The sequence below is a fragment of the Bos grunniens genome, chromosome 22 (assembly GCF_055505025.1).
Source record: "Bos grunniens cultivar Pamir isolate PY7600 chromosome 22, Bosgru_T2T1.0, whole genome shotgun sequence".
NCBI classification, from domain to species: Eukaryota; Metazoa; Chordata; class Mammalia; order Artiodactyla; family Bovidae; genus Bos; species Bos grunniens.
Window position 1 is genome coordinate 57,669,160 of NC_141186.1, and position 19,259 is coordinate 57,688,418.

General features: G+C 54.9%; 2 protein-coding genes across 22 annotated transcripts in view; one reads left to right on the forward strand and one right to left on the reverse strand.

Moving 5' to 3' along the window:
* The window catches only part of MRPS25 (mitochondrial ribosomal protein S25), a 52,191-nt gene extending 45,428 nt beyond the window's left edge, over positions 1-6,763 (forward strand). The window contains exon 4 of one of the 2 annotated variants that reach the window (XM_086368759.1): positions 5,347-6,763. In XM_086368759.1, the coding sequence (XP_086224885.1) occupies positions 5,347-5,602 (256 nt within the window). In that variant the 3' untranslated portion in view covers positions 5,603-6,763. The remainder of the gene's footprint in view (positions 1-5,346) is intronic. The other variant, XM_086368762.1, reaches the window with a different exon arrangement.
* NR2C2 (nuclear receptor subfamily 2 group C member 2) overlaps positions 720-19,259 on the reverse strand; it is a 113,862-nt gene continuing 95,322 nt past the window's right edge. For 11 of the 20 annotated variants that reach the window (XM_086368749.1, XM_086368745.1, XM_086368747.1 and 8 more), the window contains 10 exons: positions 17,645-17,824; positions 16,737-16,884; positions 15,968-16,061; positions 13,159-13,292; positions 12,083-12,260; positions 11,094-11,215; positions 10,384-10,523; positions 9,156-9,293; positions 7,625-7,730; positions 720-6,261 (listed from right to left, as the gene is read on the reverse strand). In XM_086368749.1, the coding sequence (XP_086224875.1) occupies positions 6,087-6,261; positions 7,625-7,730; positions 9,156-9,293; positions 10,384-10,523; positions 11,094-11,215; positions 12,083-12,260; positions 13,159-13,292; positions 15,968-16,061; positions 16,737-16,884; positions 17,645-17,824 (1,415 nt within the window). In that variant the 3' untranslated portion in view covers positions 720-6,086. The remainder of the gene's footprint in view (positions 6,262-7,624; positions 7,731-9,155; positions 9,294-10,383; positions 10,524-11,093; positions 11,216-12,082; positions 12,261-13,158; positions 13,293-15,967; positions 16,062-16,736; positions 16,885-17,644; positions 17,825-19,259) is intronic. The other 9 variants (XR_015151892.1, XR_015151889.1, XR_015151890.1 and 6 more) reach the window with 2 other exon arrangements.

Here is a 19,259-nt window from a genome sequence, read left to right on the forward strand (position 1 = left end):
ACCAAGGTAGGTGAGGACCCCTCTCTAGAGAAGGATGTCCAGCCGCTCGCGGTATGGCGCTGCTGTTCTGGACCGTCTTGTCGGCAGCAGGTAACAGGCTGCATTGGCACTGCCGGGGCGCTGTGCTCTCCTCGTTTCCTACTTTAATAGGGACAAAGATGGGTTTAAAATTTGCAGAAATCGGAAGCAATGATAGAGAAGCTTGCTATGAGGATCTTATAATGGATATACTTTAATTTGCGTAAGCAGTGTTCACTAGACGGTTTTTGGCCTTGTTCTATTGAAGTAACCCATTTCAGTTTTATTTTGACTTCTACTTGGCAAAGCCATTTAAAGCTGCCAGTGGTTTCTGCCACAAGTCTGACTGGACCTCAGCATCCTCACCTGTAAAACGAGCCATCAGGTGACACAATGAGGGGTGTTTTTTTACCCCCTGGATAGCAGAGACCCTTCCAGGAAGCCTGGCTCTGCGAGTCTGTGTCTGCATCTGGTGGCACAGGCTGTGTTCTCCAGAAAGGTCTGCGTGGCTTCTGGAAGACGCAGAGGAGATGGTCTGGCCAGTGCTTCCCTTGAAGGTACTTACAGCCCAGTGACCACTGAACACGGTGTGGTGTGAGCTGCGCGGCTCTGGCACCGAGGTGCCTCCCTGCCACCTACTTGGGGTTCAGGGTTACTGATGTTATTACCGTTATGAGGAGAAATGAAGAGCAGGATGTACGTTATGAGTTTTTAATTCACTTTTAATAGTATAAACCTCATTTAGGTAGTAGTATTAAGCCACAACGATAATGCCACATTGAAACAGCATTTAATAAAATGCATAAAGCTAATTCATGCACTGCAATACTCTATATACAAACACAACAATGCAAATTCTTCTTCAAGACTGAAGACATTGATCAGATATAAAATTCAGTTTAAAAAGAACATGCTATTTTTTAAATGCCATCACATAAACAAAGCTGATTTCAAGCTACAGCTTTCAACAGATTTTAAACCTGGAATTAAAATGTGATGGCATAAACAATATATTCTATATTGTGAAGGGCAGAGGTTACAGAAACGGTCCCAAGAAAGTTACACCCAAATTTTCCTTTAACACACTTCTTTTAAAGGGGTTGGTAATGCAGGTACATTTTAACAGAGAGCTCTGAACTACAGGTAAAAACAATGGTTTGTACTATGAAAACTGCAGCTTTCAGGTATAAAACTAGTTGAACACTGGTTCACAAGATAACTGGGAGAACAGAGACTGTAGAAAAATACTCGAGCTCTTGAGTTGTGTGTGGCAGCAGCATTTGAGTCTGTGAGTGCTCTGGTTGTTAAAATAATTGATGACACTTTTCTAAAGAAAAGCCATTTTTTATATATTTCCAAATGTCATCCAAGTGTTAAGCTTTATCACAGTCTGTCAATTGATAAATATTGCTGAGCCTTTTTCCTAGCATGTCTCAGACATTCCTCACCCCTAAAACACTCTTAAAACTGAGAGTTTATTCCTAGACTAGTTAAGGTACATAGCCCCAGGGAGAGCTTCTGCAGATCCCTAGAGACTGCTAGACCTCCACTTGTACTTTGACTGGAGAGCCCCCTTCTATAGAGTGATTGTCACGACAGGTAAGGACGTGGGAATGGGATGCGGCCACTGAAGTTAGCAGGAGCTTTGTCACATCAAAGCCTCGGGAAGCTGAAGGCTGCACACCCGCCGTCTCACAAAGGCACCAAGGACTGTGGTCTCAACGCGCTATTTTCAAACGTTTCAATAAGCTTCGTGTTTTTTTTTTTAAGTAGCCTGTGGTGTCTGAGTTTTCGTACTTATCCAGTGATCCTTCCAGCAGGCCGGCTTTCGGCCTTCCCACCATTCAGGTCTCCTGCTTACAGGTGCGTGAGCAAGTCCTGCTGGGCCCTGGCTCCCGAGCGCGGTGTCTCGGCTTAAAGCTCGATTAACGGGGAGAGTTCATCGGAACAGACCCGGACAAGGACAATTTGGCATCTGTAGTGTTAAGGTACATATCTGCACTAGAATGCAAGTTTTATCTGAAATTTTAAAATTTTAGAATCATAATTTAGGAATAAGGGCAGTGAATTTTATTCACATGCTACAGTTAGAGAAATAAAAGATCTGTAATTTATATGCCATAGGAGTTAGCTCAACATTCATGCTTATTTTTCAAGAATACTTGTTTTGTAGCTGTGGTAGAGAGTCCCAGAGCACGTGTGGGCGGCTTCCACCACACTGGGAGTCAGGGCCCACCACACAGGTGTTCTCTGTCTTGGGCTGAGTGCGTGACAGGCCAACACCACTCCTGCCAAGGTCCTCCCAGTTAGGCTGTAAATAGATGTGTAACAACTAGGTTACCGATCCCCACCTCGTTTTGGACACTGGGATAAACTAATGTCTTCCAGCTTCCTGGCCCTGGTGGAGGGCAGGGCCTTTCCCAGCCAGGCTCACCCCAAGGAAAATGTCAGCAAATCCATCCTGCTGAGGGACCAAGAACACCCACGTCAATGACTGCAGCAACTCTATCATAGATTCTCTGTAAAACGTAAGCGGTCTGGCTATGTGGCTACGTGTCTGTATACAGAATATACATCTATGTACACATATGCTATATACACTGTACATACAGAGAAGGTATAAACACATGTACATTCAGTCAGTCATACAAGCCTATAAATCTGTACACACAACGCCAGTGCAGGGACCCCAGGGCTGGACACACAGAAGTGCCCGCTAGGAGGAGGCACGGGTGAGGAAGCCCGGGACCCTGTGTACAAAAGACTCAGGCCGCTCTGTTGTGAGGAGAGGCTGACGCTGCAAACTGACATCAAAGTTAAGACATTTTCAGAGTCGCACAGTCAGTGGGGAAGGGAAGTGGGACCCTGGAGGATGTGGGTGGCTGCCCTGCCTTGTCGGGCCTTCCCAGGTTGGGAGGGCAGCAGCCTCCAGAGTACAGACATGCACATCAGAAGATGTCACCTGTAGCCCCAGCGCACATAAGGCCACTCCCCCTGGCAAACGGGCAGCATGCTCCTAGGCTCTCATCTGTCCTCAGGCCCTGGAATTTGGGTCCTCAGCCAAGGGCTGCCTGTGAGGCCGAGGGTAGGGTGGAAGCAAGAGTGCTCTGCTAGGCGTTCCCCCAAAGGCCAGGACAGGAGCACTGGACACCGCGAGAGCCCCACGGGCACCCGGCTCTGCCACACAACCCTCGCCAGAGGCCACGTTTAATACTGACGGGCTAGAGACCAGTGCCTCTCCAGGGCGATCACACAGCATCCAAGGGTGACTACATGAGACCAGATCCAAAAACCCGGACAGAAAGGACCCTGACCACAGCTCCTGGCAGAGGTTAGAAAATAAACGATGTAGACCCCCCTCCCCCCAAAAAACCCCACACACTTCCTTAAAAATACTTTCCAGGAATACCTTGGAAAATACCTGCTTGAGTAATTTGGTCTTTCTCTATGTCATCTTGTTATGTTACATGTAAAGAACTCCACACTTTGAACGTGTAACTGTCCCCGCTATTTGAGACGCCCCTGAAGCAGAGCCCGCGTCCTCAGGAAGCAACACCGTGCGTCCATCCTCGCCTCCCTCAGGTGCCCTCGTCCCCTCTGCTCTGCGGTGGGGCCACCAGAAGGCAGGTGTGAATGGTCACTCAGATGCAGAGGGCGCGCTCTCTTCCCCGAATCAGAGTCTCACAAACTACTAACAGGTGAAGAGCCCTGTGAAAGTTGAGGCTAGGTATTGGCTTCCAGTCTCTCTAAATAATTTTTGATTTTGGGCTCTTCTTAACCAATTTGACAGGAAAGGGATGGGCCTGCTGTCAAAAGGTTTGAAATGATTAGGGGCGGTGAGAATTCAGGTTGTGTGGAACCGACTTTTAAGGAAAAGACCACTTCAAAGTAAGGCCAAGGCGATCTGGGACACTAAAGAGGAGTGTTCAGAGCCCAGAATGGTCCACTGGAGTCAGCCATCAGCAGCGTGGGGACTCGGGCGCAGGACCCAGTTAGAATCGGCGACGGGCGCAGGGCACGTGCCTATCCCAGTGTTCACTGTCTCCCCACCGCTCCCACCTTCTACTCCCAGCCTGTCTCAACAGCACCTCGGCTCAGGTCTTGGCTAAGCTGCCCTAATACCTAAGGCCACCTGAGTGTAAAGGCCTCACAGAGACAGGATGATGCCCCAGAGAGCAGGCCAGTGTTGACCTAACCATCACTGAGAGCTCAGACCTAAAAGATGTGACACAGGACAACACGTGTTCCCAGGGAGCTGCTCCAGGACCCCCAGACATGCTCCCATCAGAAATCAGGACAGACAGGCGTGCACCTCACTACGTAAGAGTGCCTCTGCGAAAGCCCTCCCAGGCAGAGATGGAGACCCACCCTGGCCACCCTTTCGGCCAGCGTCCCATCTTACTTTTGAAACTTAAGTCACTCTGAAATTAGAAAACCAAAATTGTAAGCTGGCAATATTAAATCCTTTCCATCATTTTACAATGGGTACTACACTTTTCTCTAAGACTTGCTTCAAAGCATGAACAGTAAACGATAATGAGATACAAACAGGAATATCTGTAAGTTGGAGACAGTGTTCCCACTTAATTCCCACCAATGACTCTCTAAGTGCTCCCGACGGCAACGGGGCGCCATCTGGTTCTGCCTCGAGCCCATGTGGTGGCCTGGCAACCACCTTCCCTCCCCGGCGTCACGCCACCCTGCTGCTCGTCTGCCCTGGGCCTAGGAGGGACCATCTGATCCAAAGGTTTAAGAGCTGCAAACCTGGCCTCACTGTACTTCCTTAACCTGGGCCACACACACAGCACGGACACCTCATGCAGCCTTGCTCTGCTTCCCAGTAGAAACCTGCCGCTTGCTTACAACCAGGGGCATCTGTGAGCACTTTTCTCTAGGTAAACTTCCCAATAACTGCATTCTGTTTTAATAAAACAATGGTCACTAAGATGACTTTGGGGTTAAAGGCTGTTTTTAAGGAGCAGGCAGCCTGCCTTTTCATCCATTATCTAAAACACGCCAGGGGTCATCTGTGGACACAGCCCTGGAGGACCCCAGCGTGCCGCACCAGGAGCGTCGAGAAGCCTGCCGCCCGAGGCAGTGTGGGCCTGGAGATGCTGAGAGCCGCGCTGCATGGCCCCACCGGTTGGCTGCGGCCTGGCCAGGCGCGGGGCGTGCACCGCGGAGATGACAGCCCTCCCGGCCCTCCCCCGAAGTCTGCAGTGGGAGGCCCAACAAGTGTTCAGAAGGCCCACCTTGCACTTGCTGGGCAGACCACTCCATCTGCCGTGAGCAGCGGAAGTGATGCAGCGATGTTTTTGGTTGCCGCAGGAATTGGTGGTTGAATCCAGTTCTGAGAACCAGTCACAGAGGAGCCCGCGGAGGCCCATCACAGACCAGGGAACCCGTCAGCATGCGCTTGGGCCGAGGAAGCTTCGGGTTCAGAGCAGCACGCGTGTGCCCCCGCACCGCCACCTCCTCCACGCCTGGGGCTCGGCTGCCAGTAGCAGCCTGCGCGGTCAGGAAGGACTCCCTTGAGCAAGTGATTGTCTCCCGTACCCTACTGCATTTTCACAGAAACCATTAGCATTTCGGCAAAAGACAGACACAGTTTTCCATCTGCCCTGCACATTGGCAAGGTGTTGCTAACATTATACATTGATAGGAAGTGCTTACAAAGTGCTAGTATTATTACCCTGGTCATTAGTAGCTATCCCAAGGACACTGTAATATATACACACATACCGTTCTCTTCGGTTCTTTTAGTTTTAATACTAGTCTCTGACATTATAAAACTTTGCTTTTGTTTTTTGCCCTTTGAGAATTTCTGGATACAAATTGAGTTAAAAGATTGTTTAAAAATCTGTTGCTTCATCAAAAGGCATTAAAACATCTCTTACGGCAGGAGCGGATCCTACGAGTCTTTTAGTGGCTACTGTCTGGGACTAACAGATGCGGAGAAGCCAGGTGGGAACAGCTAACATATGGAGTATTTGCACATACCACAACACCACTACTCTACGGTCTGTGTCTCAGCGGCCCCGGCGCTCCTCGGCAGGGCGGGCTGTGCGCTATAGGCTGGCTCCGGTGATCTGGCCGTTATACTCCGCTGTCTCCATCTTGAGGATGTAGGGGATGATGCTGTCTATCGAAACGTTGCCAATGAGGCCAGTAAAAAACAGCTCTTCTGTTATGCTGGAACTCATCAGCCGGAGCGCCGGCAGGCGGACGAGAATGCGGGCCAACCTGTAAGAGGGGGGTCGTCAGAGGGGGCGGGGTTGCGCACTCCAGGCTTCACCCAGACAGGGCCTGTCTGCAGCCCTCGGGACCGAACCAAACCGCCAGTGTCTGCTCGTGCTTTCCTGATTTCAACAGTCGCTCTTGCAGGACTTTATCGTGCGTGCAATGGTGATGTACAAATATGTTCCCTTCTTTGTTTATAACAACTCTCCCCAACCCCACCAAAAAAACCCTGGCAACCTGTTAATGAAGGTAGGTTAAACTAACCTTTCGAATCACTACACACGTTGAGGAGGAGAATCGAAGTCTATATTCACTGATAAGAATTGCATGACACACAGCTGAATAGAAGCTTAACAGTGGGATGTGCACCAGCAGGAATCATGTTTGGACGTGTGTGTGAGTAAAGGACTCAGAAGGACAGTCACCAAAATGCTAACTGTTGACCTCTGGGTATTGGGATTTTAAGAGATTTTTATCAATTAAAACCTTTTCTGTGTTGCTCTAATTTCCAGTGTTCATTTAGCATTGTGATTAAAAGGAAAGCAGTAAGATGTTTATTCTGAAGGAGCCCCAGGAAGGCACACCACGGCCCTGTCCTGCAGCTCCCTGGACGGGCCAGTCCACCGGCAGCGCCCAGAGGGGCGGGCGCTGGGACGCTGTGCTGCAGGGCACTTTCATCAGGAGGGAAATGGTGGAGAAGCTGTGGCATCTCCTCAGCCACGGAAAACGACTTAAAGAATATATACATACTTGCTGAATATTAAGTGAAAAAGATGCTAGTACAAAATGGATCTTGCTTTGGCAAAAGCTGTGTCTGGCCATGGCAGCGTGCCTAAAGCAGGAGCAGGCTCTCTGCCAGCCAGGCTGGGCAGAGGTCCCTGGGGCCCAAACATGATAAGCTTGCACTTGAATAAAGGAATTTTTAAAATACAAATTTACGCAGGGAGTGGATGATTATTTTGTACAACCCAGTTGCGTGCTGTTGGGGTCGGATTTGGTTTCTGTCAATGGACTCCTGTGTCAAGCGCTCTAGCTAGCACCGTCTCCTCAGTGCGTGGGGAGCCAGGGACAGAGCTGCTGACTCTTCTGGACTCGGGGGCGGTCCCTGTGAGAACTCATGTCTCACAGGCACTGTTAGCCCCAAACAAGAGGACGACTCCCAACCCCAGGTCTCGCCCACAGTCACCCAGCAACACTGGGACGGCCTGGGCTTCCTGATCCTCCGCACTCTACTGTCACCGAGAAAACGCAAGAATTAAAGTGTGATCGAACGGAGGCTCTACCGGGCTGCCAGAAGTGGAAGGCCAACGTAACTGATATCTGCAGCTAGGTCCAGCCTCGCCCCCGTCTTGCCCGTGTGCCTCACCGGTAGGTGTCTTCCGAGTAGGTTTTCTGAACGTAGTCCTGCAGCTCCATCTGCGCCTTTTCTTGGAATTTTTCAATCTGGCTTGTGCTGGTCAAACCTGGATGATCTGAAGGAAGAAAAGGACGGCAGATTGCCCTCTGTGTATTTGGAAAGCCTCACGTGCAGACTTCTTAGTACTTCTTTTTAATCACACTTCTGACAGACTCCTCAAGTGCAACAGACTGAGCTCTGGGGGCTGGTCTAGGTCAGAGACTGCTGCTAGAACGCTGGTCCCTCCTCTGCTCTGCCGAGACCTGCAGGTTCCCCGGGTGCCCGGCCCCAAGTAGTCACACCAGCCTCCGCGGTCCCACTGGGGTTGGCTCTAGACCCGTGACTTCCTACCTACTCTAGGAAACACATACAGAATCGGGAGTCACCATCTGCTTTCTAGACACGCCAACATGTAGTGTCTCCCGTTCAGTCAGCTATTTCCTCGTTCCCGAGTAGGAGGCTGGCAGGTGTGGGGTGGAGAGGGTAAGCTGGGGCCTCTCAGGAGGCTCGAATGGCCACGGGCAGTGAGCAAGGCTGGCCGCGGCCACTTACTCTCACCCGCAGCTCCGCTGCCTCTTCGCTGTGACCAGCCTGTCGGCGTGCCCTGCAGCTGCTGCCCTGCAGAGACTGCAGGTGAACGTGGGCAGGGTGCATCTGTGCTGGAGTATGTGCTAACACAGCGAAACCTTGGCGAGAGCACAGCCGGCAGAGGGCAGTGGCTGGGGGCTAGCTGTCCCGTGGTAGCCACAGGGGATTGGTTCTGGGACCCGCCCCCAGATCCCCTGCTGTCCTTTACGTCGAACGTGCATGTAACCTACACATCTGTCCGTATACTTTTAAATCCCCTCTATATTACTTCCGTTGGAGAAGGAAATAGCAGCCCACCCCAGTGTTCTTGCCTGGAGAATCCCAGGGACGGGGGAGCCTGGTGGGCTGCCGTCTATGGGGTCGCACAGAGTTGGACACGACTGAAGCGACTTAGCAGCAGCAGCATATTACTTTCGAACTCCTGGAACATTTTTTTCCTTTTGTTTTTTTGGCCACAAAGAATGTAGAAACTTAGTTCCCCAACCAGAGACTGAAACCGGGCGCCCTGCACTGGAAGCTCGGAGTCTCAACCACTGGACGGCCAGGGGCGGCCCTTGAGTATTTCTGATTTGTGGTTGGCTGAATCCACCAGTGTGGAACCCGTGGGTACAAAAGGCTAAATGTTACTCAGTTTTGTAAGCTGTGGTCTCATTTGGCCAATGAGATACAAATGATCCTATCTGTTAGGATTCAAATGACGTCTATTGAACATAGGAACTTACTACAACATTGGGACTATAAAAACAATTGTAACAAATGTCCTGTTGACGTTAGCAGTCAGCAAAGCACACGTGCTGTGGGAACAGTCGGGCACGTGGGGCTCTACGCTGCTGGCAGCCTGGCAACATGCCCGTGTGCGAACTATCAGTAGCTCAGGTGGGAACCCGCCGCGAGTGACCACCGCATATCTTACCGGGGCTAAAGAGAACTATAGCTTTAAGGTATGCATACTCATAGCCGTCTATATCCAGTCTCGCCATACTGTTACAGAACTCCTGGAGCTTCCAGATGTGCTCCATGACTTGCTTTATCCGGTCTCCAGAAAGTTTATCTAGAAATCAACACAGACATCCTCTGAGAAAGGCTGGTGAGAACAGTAAAGGAGCTAGGTTCTTGGAGGGACACAGATTGGAATAAAGGAGAGAATTTCACTTTTAAATGAAAAATCAGTTATCTCAAGAGCCCCGTTTTCTAGCTGTAGGGGAGGTGGCTGTAGGCACCCACACTCTGCTCCGCTGTGTCCCCACCACCCCGCCCCCGGACAGCGACTCTCCCTGGGCAGCCCTGTGGCCCGCACGTGCTGAGGCCCACATGCCAGATCCCATCAAGATCAGTTCTTTCTAAGTCTCAGCAGGCACTGAATAAACATGTGCCGACCTGAACACCTTGGCATTTTTTAGTTGCTACAACAGTTTCGTTTACTGTCTGGTTTAGTCTTCATGACAGTGTCTTGCTGAAGGTAGTGTTATGTTCAGTTAGAAATAAAACTAAAGCTCATTTGTGAACAAATCTAAAACTCTATAAAATGCAACAGGTTATAAAAGTTACCTCTATGTAACTTCTGAAGAAGTAACTAGGAACACGAAGGTGTGACTAGGCGCCTCCAGCACCAGGACGCCCAGCGAGGAGGGTGGCCGGCTCCAGCTCGGCGGCAGGTGTGACGCGCAGGGTCAGCCTAGACCCTGGGCAGCGCGGGCACCCGACAGTCTTCAGGGTGCCGCGGGCACACAGCACGCAGGGACCACACAGGCTGCTTCCGAGCCCTGACGCGGCCCCGACCTCACGGTGCGCCCCGCGCCCACCCACGCCCTGCGTGGGTGCCGTGGACCCGGGCCTGTGCCCCAGGGCCCAGCCCTCCCTGGGACCTGGTCTCCCACACGCAACCCCGAGGAACAGTTTCTAATCCACAGGGTCCTGAGGGTTTGTGAGCTGCATCAAAGGGTAACCTGTCCATGAACATCAAGACAGAGATGGTGACTACTCTGAAAACAGCACAGAATGTCTGCATCAGAACTCAGCACCTTTTCCCTTTCATCTTTGTTACAGTAAAAGCAGCAGCCGGGTAGGAATTTAAACACTAAAACCGGTGGCGACGTGAACGCCCCTCAGCCCTGGGCGGCACTGGGATAGGCTGGCCCTACCTTCCTGGATGCTGTTCTGCAGGTGGTTGACGATGGCAGCCAGGATGGTGGAGAGGCTCATGACCTGGGCGCACTGGGCCAGGCCGAGGGTGAAGAGCTCGTTCCAACAGGCCCGCACCAGGCTGGTGTTGCAGTCCTGCCTGGGGACACAGAGGCGGGCTGGGTGTGGGGCCACTGCCCCTGCCCCAAGCCCTGCACACCCCACCCAAGTCCCGTCGGCGTGCGTGTGCCAGAGGCCTCTGGAGGGCTCAGGCCTGCTCTCCACGAACGCCGTGTCCACACGATGCCTCGCCTGAAGTCCCTCTGAGGACAGACGACTCTCTCAGCAGCCCTGGGTGGGGCTGGCCCCAGAGGCTGCAGCGACCAAGGGGAGCTCCCAAGGCTAGAGACGTGTCGCTGCCCAGGGAGGGGTGGGTCTCCACTCAGGACAGCGCGAGTAAGGCCCCCTGAGACCCTGCCTCAAGACTCGGGGACAACTGCCTTCCGTCCACTCCGTCCCTGCTCCGGCAGCACGCCCGAGGTGCGTGGAGGAGGCGCAGTAAAGGTTGGGGGATGACACAGCCCTGGCAGCCAAGGTGGTCTCTTGCCACCAGTCTGCTTACTGTATTCATTCACAGAGGAACACACTGGAAGGGCCCTCAGACCCCTTCCGGGCCGTTTCTGGAGCCGGGGAGGTCCTGCCAGGGACACAGAGAGGAAGAGCCACTCACCCGAGGGCCTGGAAGGCGGGGATGGACCTGGCCCAGTGCATGGAGAGGAAGAGCAGGCGTGAGGCCGACTCGCAGATGTAGTGCACGTTGAGGTACTCGGGCATCGGGCTGGGCATCGTGAGCTGCAGGAGAGGGCACACGGCCCGGGGCCTGTCAGCACCCAGCCCTGTACAGACCCTCTCGGGAGGCGGGCCCACCCAGTGAGCTGGGGTCTGACGGGCCTGGAGAGCGGGGGGACAGGGCCCAGCTCATCCACAAGGACGCGCTCCCTGACGCTGCCTCCCGGCACTGGTTCTCAGCAGTTCCACTCTGAGCTGCAGGTTCAAGTCTAAGTCCAGAGGGAACGGGCGGGCAGGGACTGGCAGGCGGTGTCAGGGAACAGCGAGGCAGAGCAGAGCACAACCCAGGGGGCCAGGCTGGGCCCCAGGAGCCCCTCTGTCCCAGAAGGGCTTGAATGCCTCTGCAGCTGGAGTCCCCCCAGGGACCCTTGCCCTTCGATCCCTGGGCAACGGCGGGCAAGGACTCACGAGTTCATTCTAGCGAAGAATACTGGAGAACTAAAGACTCACTCTGCAGACCTCGAGACTAGGGGCTCAGGGAGCCTGGGAGTATCCTCAAGAGAGACGTGAGGCTCGGGAAGTGAGTGCAGAGGGGGGCCCTGGGGACCTGACCAGCCTCCAAGCGTATGTGAGAGCTACTTTCGGTGGCCCCAGCGGGCAGGAGGGCAGGCCCAAGAGCTGGGAACAATGCCTGTGGGAGCCAAGGGCCTGCCTAAGCTGATGCTGGAGCCAGGCTGTCCTGGGAGGGTGGACGGCAGGGCAGCCTGCCTTGGCCTGTCCTGGCAGCGACAGGAGGCCACACCAGCCTCAGGGTCAGCGGCAGAGCCAGATGGCCAGGCGAGCAAAGACGGGCGAGAAGGCTGCCACCACCTGGACGGGCTCACTTCCAGGTCTGGTTTTTAACCGCGGCAGGCAGGCGGAAGCCCTCACCTTAAATGTGACGTGAGTGTCTGAGAGGAGGGGGCCCTCGACCTCAATGATGGGCGTGGACTGGTCTCTGCTGATGACATGGATGCCCCCGCCGCCGCTGCCGTCGATCCCGTCCGCCAGGCTCGGAGGCGAGGCGCTGTCTGTGGTGTTAAGTGCCTTTGCCAAGGTATCAAATGCCCTGCGAGCAGAAAGGGAGCAAGCACGTGCTGTAAGTCCACTTCCAGGAGCAGCGCTCTAGCTGAGACATCCTTTAGGAAAACAGCCCAGCAGGAAGAGATAGTTACCTCTGCCTGAGAGGAGCAGCAGCGGCCGCCATGCGTGTCTCCCCAGGGTCTCAGACACTAAGCTAGATGTTATTTGTTCTCACACATAATTTTTGTTTTTCAGAACTACTCTCCAAGGTATAATTCCCTCCATCTCAGAGATGTGAAAGCTAACTTTGCCAAGACTACCAGGAGTTAAGTGGTAGAACTGGAATTTGGCCTAGCTCACATTCCGCCCTCTTTCCACCGGATCCAGACTGGCATCTTCTACCAGACCACAAGGGAACCTGAGGACCGCTGCCCCTGAGTGGCCCCCGCGTGGCCTGGCCTGACGGGCAGGAGTGGCAGGTCCAGCCGCCTGGTGCCATCTCACCGCCGGCTGTGGGGAGTGCACCCTGGCAGGGGGCACAGGCGTCCAGCCGCCTGGTGCCATCTCACCGCAGTATCTGTCCACCCTGAGGGCTCTGTCTCAGCTCTGGACTCACCGCTTGAGAAAATCAGGCTAAAGCACAAGCGAGAAAGGCACTGCGCTACTGACGTTTAGGTCCAGTAAACAGTGGCAGGCATGCTTGGACTCGTGAGCTTCCCCTGAATTACTCAGTCTCCTTTATCATCTGGAATGAAGTTTTCAGACTGTTTTGTATCACGTAACCTGAACAGGTCCACATCCCCATAGTTAAAACGAAGAATCAGACATGCAGGGACCTGTGACAGTTCTGCAATCCGCCATTAAATACGGGGTAGGCACCCAGTGCTGCCCCACCCTCGCAAAGCGTAACTGTGTGTTGGGAGGCCTCCGCTCTGGCTCCGTACCGAGTGATCTCACTTGCAGACTGGTCCTCCGGCTGCGTTTCTGCAGTGTCACCGTTGTTAAGGGGTCCACTGAGGTTGGCGAGGGAAGTGACTACATTTGCCAGTGTGCCCAGGGCTCCCTGGCTTGTTTCAGCCTGTTAACCAGAAAACAGTGATATTAAAGATGAACATATACACGTGCCTCTCAGGAAAGTGAAGGTATCATTTTGTTTTAAAAGCAGCTTCTACGGAGGTGTGACTACAGTGGGCAGTGAGAGGAAGTGCTCTTGGTAATCAAACACTTCTGCATCTGGACTGTGATGGCAGTTACACAAACCTACACCCAGGTAAACTGACAGACAAGGGACAGACAAGGTGACACTCAGACAAGCTGGTGTCGCCAAAGCTTAAACCTTTGTGCTTCAAAAGGTTATCGGTAAAGTAAAAAGACAACTCTCCTCCCACACACAAAAGACAACCCACAAAACGGGAGGAACTTTTTGCAAATTATACATCTGATGATGGTCTAGTAGCCAGAATAGCTAAAGAACTCTAACAGCTCAATAACAGGAAGACAAATAAGCTAGTTAAAAATGCAAAAAAAAAAAAAAAAAAAAAGCAAATAAAAACCACAGTGAAATGTCACATCACACCCACTAGGATGGTCACAGTCAAAAGACATATAATGTCGAGTGCTGGCAAGGACGCGGGGGCAGCGGGAGGAACAAAGTGCACAGCTGCTGGAGAACAGCCTGGCAGTTCCTCAAAAATGTAAACGTACAGCTGTCACCCGACCACAGCGATTCCGTTCCTAGGCACGTATGTAAGAAAAGTTAAAATACACGTGCACAAACACTTGTACACAACGTTCACAGCAGCATTACTCCTAAGAGGGAAAAAGCAGAAACAACGCAACGTTCATCAGCTGCCGAATGGATAAACCACACGACACGTTATTTAACGGCACTGAGGAGGCCGCGACACGGTGAACCTTGAGAACATTACGCCACAAGCGCAGCCAGTCCCAAAGGCACGTGCCCCACGGCTCCCTCTATACGCAAGGCCCAGTACGGACAAGACCACAGGCAGAAGCACACGAGCGGCTGCAGGGCTGAGAGTGGGAGAAGGGGCAGTGACTGCTAGTGGGTTCAGGCTTTCTGTCTGGGGTGACGGAATGCTCTAGAATTAGTAGGAACAGCTGTAACAATTTTGTTAATATACTGAAAACCACGAATTACATGCTCAAAGGGTAAATTTTTCTGGTGTGTGAATTAATATCTCAATTTTTTAAAAAAGAAAGCCAAAAAAAAAAACCAACCATAAATCAAGGTACATAAGTAAAAACGTCTGCTGTATCGGGATCACACTCGTGAAAGAGCAGAATCAGTGGAAAAGATCATAAACAGAAAAGTGATCAAAAATCACAGAACCACCACGTAACAGAACATGGATCTGATCTCTCTCATGTGAACACAGCATGTCACAGGTACGCTGCAGAGTGAGAGAGACCCCACGCCTGGGCCCGTACCGTGAGCTGCCCACGGTCCTGAGCTACTTACTGCTCTGCAGGACGCAGCCCCGTGGAGAGGAGGCGAAGGGAGCATGGGTCTCGGTGGTATTTGAGATACCGTTACTTTTATTCAGAGTAAATGATTTTGAATGTATAATTATTTGATAGGAAAGAGCTTCCCAGTCAGCTCCTGAGAACACCTGCCCTCAGGGGCTCTGCGGTGCCCCTGGGGCGGGCCCTGCAGGGCGGGCGCGCTGGGCCGCCTGTCCTCACGGTGCTTCACTCCTGCTGCCCAGCTGACTCCGAGCCGTTAGCGGTTAGAGTGGGCGCTGCACGCTTCATGGACCTGACCTCCTCAAGGCTCCCGTCGCCCCTGCCTGGTGGGCACCTGCTCTGCACCGGCCTCTGTGTGGGTGGCACATGGGACGGGGTGCTGTCCTTGGCCATCGGGAGTTCGGGGCGCTCGGGCCCTACTTCCTGCTCCTGGTGTGCCCGCCCCTCTGCCCAGGCGGTCAGTCATGCCCCACCCGTCTGCCGGGCGAAGGCCACGCGCCTGGGGAGACGGCTCAGCGGCGCCCGAGGCCAAGAGGCCGACCGCCCTGCGGGAGACGGTCAGAGCAGGCAGCGGGCCTCAGTGGCCCTCAGTCCTCGTCCCCTTCCCCTAGCCCCAAGAGGACGCCCTGGGACGCACTGCGTGTGCCTGAGCAGACGGGGCCCGGCTGTGGCCCTGAGGGGCAGAGCAAGGCCGGCACTGTCCCCGAGGGGCTCCTTCCAGAGCAGCGCCTCGGGCTCAGTGCAGCTGCTGCCCCGTCACTTGGCCTGTGTCGGGGACCACAGGCCATAGACACAGTGGGCTCCCTTGCCAGGATAAAGCCCTCTCCTCAGTCTCCTCCCCAGGAGGCAGCCAGTGTCTATGTCTCAGGGTGACAACCGTCTGGGTCTGCACACTGGGTTCCCCGCAGTTGCCCCGCTCTGTCCCTGTCAGCCCTGGCGGGACTTCTTCCTGTGGTCGCCTACTACAGAGGAACTGGGGGCTGCTGCCAGAGGCCGTCTTAGGAGAGGCAGCGCTTCCCCAGCCGGCCGGCAGTCTGCCCAAGTGCATTACCGGCGGAGAGACCTCAGAAGAAAAGAGACCACAGAACATTCGCCAAGGAGAACGCTAGCTCCTGACGTGCTGTGACCATGAGCAGCCCACAGCACGGCTGTACCCAGGACACGGAGGTGCGGAGTGCACACCCTCCACCCTGAAGCTGTGAGCAGCGTGCGCGTCAGAGCGCCCGCGTGGAGACAGAAGCAGGAAGGGCGCGAGCGGGACATCACCTTGCAGTCCGTGGCCAGGAGAACCGTTCCGTCCTCACGGATCAAAGGCTGCTGGATGTTCACAAGCATCCCTGGATCAAGAAGACCTGTTTGTCTAGTTAAGACATAAAGAAACCCAGAGTAGCTTCCAGTGTTTAGTGCAGAGTTCACACTGCACTGACCCTGTGCATCTGCGGGCCAGGCCGGAGGACGCGCTCGCTCGCTCACTCGGCGCCAGCGAGCCGCCAGCCCTGCTCTGCAAGGAGACGCGCCTGGAGCCGGGCCTGCCCGAGACAGGACGTGGACACGCCTCTCGGCTCTCCCAGCGCTGCCACCTGATCTCGGAGCACCAGCAGGGCATTCCCAACCCTGGGGCGCGCCACAGTACAAAACAGGGCTTCTCGTTTCCCTCTGCTCCTTTAAAGTTAGGTTTGAGAGATCGCACTAAAAACAACGTGTCACTGACCCGTGGTGCTGCCCAGACCACACCTGGGTCTCACGCCTTTTATCTCTACTGCAAGAGCCCCGATCCTGACTCACGGAACAGCCGTTTTCCTGCATGAACGATGCCTGAACTACAGCACGTAATCCGAGCCCCTGAGACAGGAAGCTCTGACCCCATCCTGGACCCCTCCTGAGCCCAGCCCCCGAGGGCCCATCCAGGGTTGTGACTGCAGCGGCTCCAACTAGGTGGCCGAGGCCCGAAGGTGGGGCCATCAGCCCCCCACAAGGATCACCTGCACCACCCACGTCAGCTCCAGGGCCCCCCAGGCTGTTCACAGGCACTGACCTCGCCCCATCCTTCTCGGCCACGAACGTCGGCGTGGCTATCAGAGGACTCCGCAGGTCCTTCCGGATGTAGATCTTCTCAGTGGACGCAGCACAATTGCTTGGTTTCTCCCGCTGCACGTCAAAGGGTTTCCGTTCACTCTGCACAGCTTAAGTGACAACAGAAACACCTGTGTTGAGAAGAAAGCGCCACACCAACAAAAGCCACTCCCTCTGCGGGAGGTGGGGTTCCCCTGGGCTGAGCCCGCTGCTGTGGGGATGATAAGCTCCGTGGCAGACACGCCTGGCCCAGCTTCCACTGGAGACTCTCGCTGCTCACAGGACTCTCTCCCGGGGGAGAAACAGCCCCTCAGGTGGGCCCAACAGAGCTGCCCACCCCCCTGGGGCGGAGGATGCACCCTAACGCCCGGCTCCAGCCAGGACAGCTTCCGCCACCTGCCAGCGGGGGTCACACCAGCAGCCTCTCCCTTCGGCGTCTGGCACGAGTGCATGCACACGTGCCAGAAACAACGGAAGAGAACAGACCTTCACAGGGAAAGAAAAGGGGAGGCAGACGCAGCAAGACAAGGGCGCTACTTCACAGGCAGGGATCTGAGGCTCAGAGGGCATGTGCCGTGCCCAGGCCCCCCAGCTCCCGGGGCAGGGCCGGGGCTGCCTTCTCTCGGCTTCACCCCAAAGCCTGTGTCTGCTCCCCACACACGCACGCTGGCTCCCGCATTTCGGGAAAGATTTCACTGTGGAAACTGACCCTGCCCAGCAGCGGCGCCGCCGCACCACCGAGCTGACCCAAAGGGTGAACCGGAATGAAGCCCCAGGGGGCACGGTTGTCTTGGCGTACTCAAAGGCCACGCACCGAGACCTCATTCTCCCCTCTTGTTAACGCGTGTGGGTGTGAGCCCTGCTACTCACACTCCATTTTCATGCCCATCTCCAGGCACTTCTTCAGCCGGCAGAACTGGCAGCGGTTCCGGTGGTGTTTGTTGATGATGCAGTCCTGGCTGCTCCGGCAGCTGTAGGTCAGGTTTTTCCTCACGCTCCTTTTGAAGAAACCTTTGCAGCCTTCGCAGCTGACAGCCCCATAGTGGCGGCCTGAGAGAGGAAGGGACATCTGTGGGCCTGCTGTGTGGGCTCCTATGCTGGCAGCCACAGGCCAACTGCGGGCCCCCAGGCCTACACGTCCTCCTCCCACCTTCAGAGGAGCCTGCGAGGCCACGACGGAGGCCGCAAGCTCGGACATGGTACCCGGCACTGGCAGATGGCGTGCCCAAGCTCGGCTCCCGTCAGAGGCCGTGGAGAGGGCTGGGTGGGCAGCCTGGCTGGGAACCCTCAGCTCCGCTGTCCTGCTGGGAGCAGCGCGGAGCTGACAGCAGCCTGCGCTTCCTCAGCCCCCGGGGTCTCGGTCCACATTCACTCCCTCTGTGAGTCCCGTCCTGGCTGCAGACGAACCTGGGGGCGGGGGCGGGAGGGGGTGTGACCAGAGGACGCGGTGTGGGGGCTGTGACCGCATGGCCCAGGAAGGCCACCACGCCTGCAGCTCACGGTGGTTCCATCCTCGAGGTACACGTCCCGAGCACAAATCTTTATCCTAGGCTTATTAACTCTGGGGTCTCTGAACTCTAAAGAGTCCCATCGGTTTACCTTTCGTCACAATCCCGGTGGGGACTGACTCGAGCATGCTCTCCTGTAACCCAGGGTCACAACTGCACTGCAGGGTCAGAGTTCACGGGGTCACCATGGAAGCAGCTGCAGCGCAGCCCACTGCCCTGAGCCCCGACATGTGGGGCCCTTCTCCAGCTGTGCACCTGGGGGCCCCAACTGTGGGGCTCTGAGCACAGTGGTGCTGAAGTGACTCTGCACACATCTTTCTTCTCTCCCTGCAGTGGATTTCCTCGGGCTCTCGAGGCCGTAGAGGGACCTCTCATGTCTAGACAAAGGCACTGCAAGCCTGTGTTGAGCTTTAAGCCCAGAAAGGGAAGCTGGGCAGATTCTGTGGCCTCTGGTACATTCAAGCTTCATTCATCTGCTCAAATCTTTACAGGTCTCTCCTTGTTGAGCAAGAAGATGGGGATTCAGAGACACAGGGGTCAGACAGGCCTGTCACGAAGCAACTAGAAAAGAGCACATCCAGTGCCCAGAGGCCTGAACACAAGGGCAACGAGGACAAAGGCTGCGCAGGGGAGGCGCAGAGAAGGGAGAGCGCTGCGGCAGGAGCGGGCAGGGCTGGGGCTTCCTTCCTGATCAGGGCTCGTCCTCCTCTTCAGAGGCCTGGCTCACCTTTTTTTTTCAAACCGGGACCACCAAGTACCCAAAGCTGCTATGAATGCAGTGACCACAGAGCACAGGTCAGTGTCCCCGGCATCATTACTGTCAACGGCTCCTGCTGGGGCCAGGCCTCTTCTGAGGTCCCTCGTCCCCTCCCGACCGTGGAGGCCCAGGAGTGTGTCCCCAGAGACACAGGGGCTGTGCGTGTTACGCTCCAGGGCTGGGCCGCCAGCTGGAGCAGCCTTCTCTTTATCCGACAGCA